General features: G+C 47.5%; 1 protein-coding gene across 1 annotated transcript; it reads left to right on the top strand.

Annotated features, from left to right (window-relative positions):
* Window positions 1-1,745: 1,745 nt before the first annotated feature.
* Window positions 1,746-2,180, top strand: LOC149146154 (uncharacterized). The gene has a single exon (XM_089452686.1). The coding sequence runs from the start codon at window positions 1,746-1,748 to the stop codon at window positions 2,178-2,180; it is 435 nt and encodes a 144-aa protein (XP_089308812.1).
* The last annotated feature ends 205 nt before the right edge of the window (window positions 2,181-2,385 follow it).

The raw sequence follows: 2,385 nt of genomic DNA, 5'->3' as shown, positions 1-2,385 counted from the left end.
CGAATAGTCGTTGCGAAATTTAAAGAATTTATCCACAAGTTCTTAGAAGTCTATCTAGATAATTGGACGGTGTTTGGATTGGTTAAGAGAACGTGGCGAGTTTATGATTAATGTTGGATACTTGTCGCCGACATCATATCATGCTCAATTTGAAGAAGTGTACCTTCCTGGTCCCATTCGGAAACCTGCTCGGCCACATAGTGTGCCAACACAGCTTGATGGTGGACCCAGCCAAGATCGCCATCATACTCAACCTGCAAGCACCGCGAAGTGTCAAACAATTACGTGCCACCTTGGGACACATGGGCTACTATCGAAAGTTCATCAAAGGCTATGCCTAGATCATGGCCCTAATGGAACAATTGCTGAAGAAGGATGCTACTTACTGTTGGAATGAGGAATGTGACAAGAGCCTGGAGGTACTGAAGGAAAAGATGGCATCAGCCCCTATTCTGGTCTTCCCCAAATGGGACGTCGAGTTTCATGTGCATGTTGATGCGTCATGTATCGCGTTGGGCGCAGTACTTACCCAACCAAGAGCAGAAGGAATCGACCATCCAATCGCGTTCGAAAGTCACAGGTTATCAAAAGCAGAGAAGAATTACTCCACTACTGAGCATGAGGGGCTCACAATGGTATACGCACTACAAAAATTCTGCCACTATCTGCTTGGAGGCCACTTTAAGATGTATATTGACCACTCGGTGCTAAGATACCTAGTGAACAAGCCTGTGTTGGGGGGGCGTATCTATCGATGGTTGTTGTTATTCCAGGAGTATGATTTTGAGGTAATCGTCAAACCAGGACATCTAAATGCAGGCCCAGACCACCTATCACGAATCGAGACTGGTGAAGAACCCACAAATATAGAAGACGGACTTCCAGATGCCCAACTATATGCGGTCTGAGTTGCGGATGGTCACTTCGAAGATATAATCTATTTCTTAACTACCGGGACCGCACCACAAGGCTACTCTGTTCAACAGAAGAAGGAACTAGTAATACGCGCCGTGGATTTTACTGTGATTGCAGGCCACCTTTACAAAATGGGCACCGACGAGATCTTGCAGCGATATGTCCCAGAGTTCGAAAGGGGACAAATCCTAGCCGAAGCACATGGAGGGGTTGTGGGCAGACACTACACGGGTCGCGCCACAACCCAGAAAATCCTTCGCGCAGGACTATGGTGGCCTACTCTGTATCAGGATTCGAAAGCACACTGTCGCGCCTGCGATGTCTGTCAACGGATGGGGAAACCTTCACGAAGAGATGAAATGCCGCTCCAGCCATAGATGATGCTACAACCCTTCGAAAAATGGGCCATTGACTTCGTAGGACCTATCGAGTCGCGAGGGAAAACTGGAGCACGCTATATCATTACCGTGACTGACTATTTGACCCAGTGGGCAGAAGCACAACTGGTTAAGGATTGCACGGCTGCCACCACTGTGAAGTTTTTGTTTGAAAATGTTCTGACAAGGTTTGGATGTCCCAAAATTCTCATGAGCGATCGAGGAACGCATTTTTTGAATGAAACAATCAGCGCCCTCACTAAGGAGTTCTAGATATACCACCAGCAAAGCATGCCATAACATCCGCAAGCTAACGGGACGGTGGAAAAATTCAACAAAATTCTGGAGACCGCGTTGACCAAGGTCTGTAATGTGCAACGAAACGACTGAGACTTATGCATCCCTGCTGTATTATGGGCATACCGCACCACATGCAAGAAGCTGATAGGCTAGATGACGTTTCGATTAGTATATGGCCAGGAGGCCATTATGCCTATGGAATATATTGTGCCAAGCTTACGGATAGTGGCAATCACGGGTATGGCAGACTGCGAGGCTCTGGAGGAGAGACTCGCGCAGCTTGAAGAATTGGAAGAAGAACGGTTCTTGGCTAGCTTCCACCAGCAAGTACAGAAACAATGGGAAAAAGCATGGCATGATCGACATATTAAGGTGCGCACTTTCAAAGAAAATGATCTAGTACTCCTATATGACAGTAAATTTGAGAAATTTCCTGGAAAACTCCGAATGCACTGGTTGGGGCCATATGTCGTCAAGGAAGTCACCGACAGGGGCGCGGTCCAGTTGGCCAAGCTTAATGGGGATCTTTTCCTGGGACGAGTGAATGGAAATCACCTGAAGCTCTACACCAGTCGACCGGTTGCCTGACTAGCCGTTTACGGAATAGTCTCACCGCTCCAGCCAGTTGAAAGAGAGCACGGGATAGTAAAGCAGTCTGGGGATAATGGGCGCGAATGCCGAAAGGTGTGTAGCTCGAACTCATTAGTACAAACGTAGTCACATAGTTAGATGCTCGTTGTTGCGGTAACCTGAGTAGAAGTGACCGATCGGGTCACTATTCACGACAAGACGT

The sequence above is a fragment of the Pinus tabuliformis genome, chromosome X (genome assembly GCF_031772625.1).
Source record: "Pinus tabuliformis cultivar Carrire ecotype Pingquan chromosome X, CPIR1, whole genome shotgun sequence".
NCBI classification, from domain to species: domain Eukaryota; kingdom Viridiplantae; phylum Streptophyta; class Pinopsida; order Pinales; family Pinaceae; genus Pinus; species Pinus tabuliformis.
This window is presented reverse-complemented; position numbering and strand designations above follow the sequence as displayed.

What these genes read in the sequence shown, in the direction of transcription:
- LOC149146154 (XM_089452686.1), top strand. Translation starts at nt 1,746, where the DNA reads ATGACGTTTCGATTAGTATATGGCCAGGAGGCCATTATGCCTATGGAA.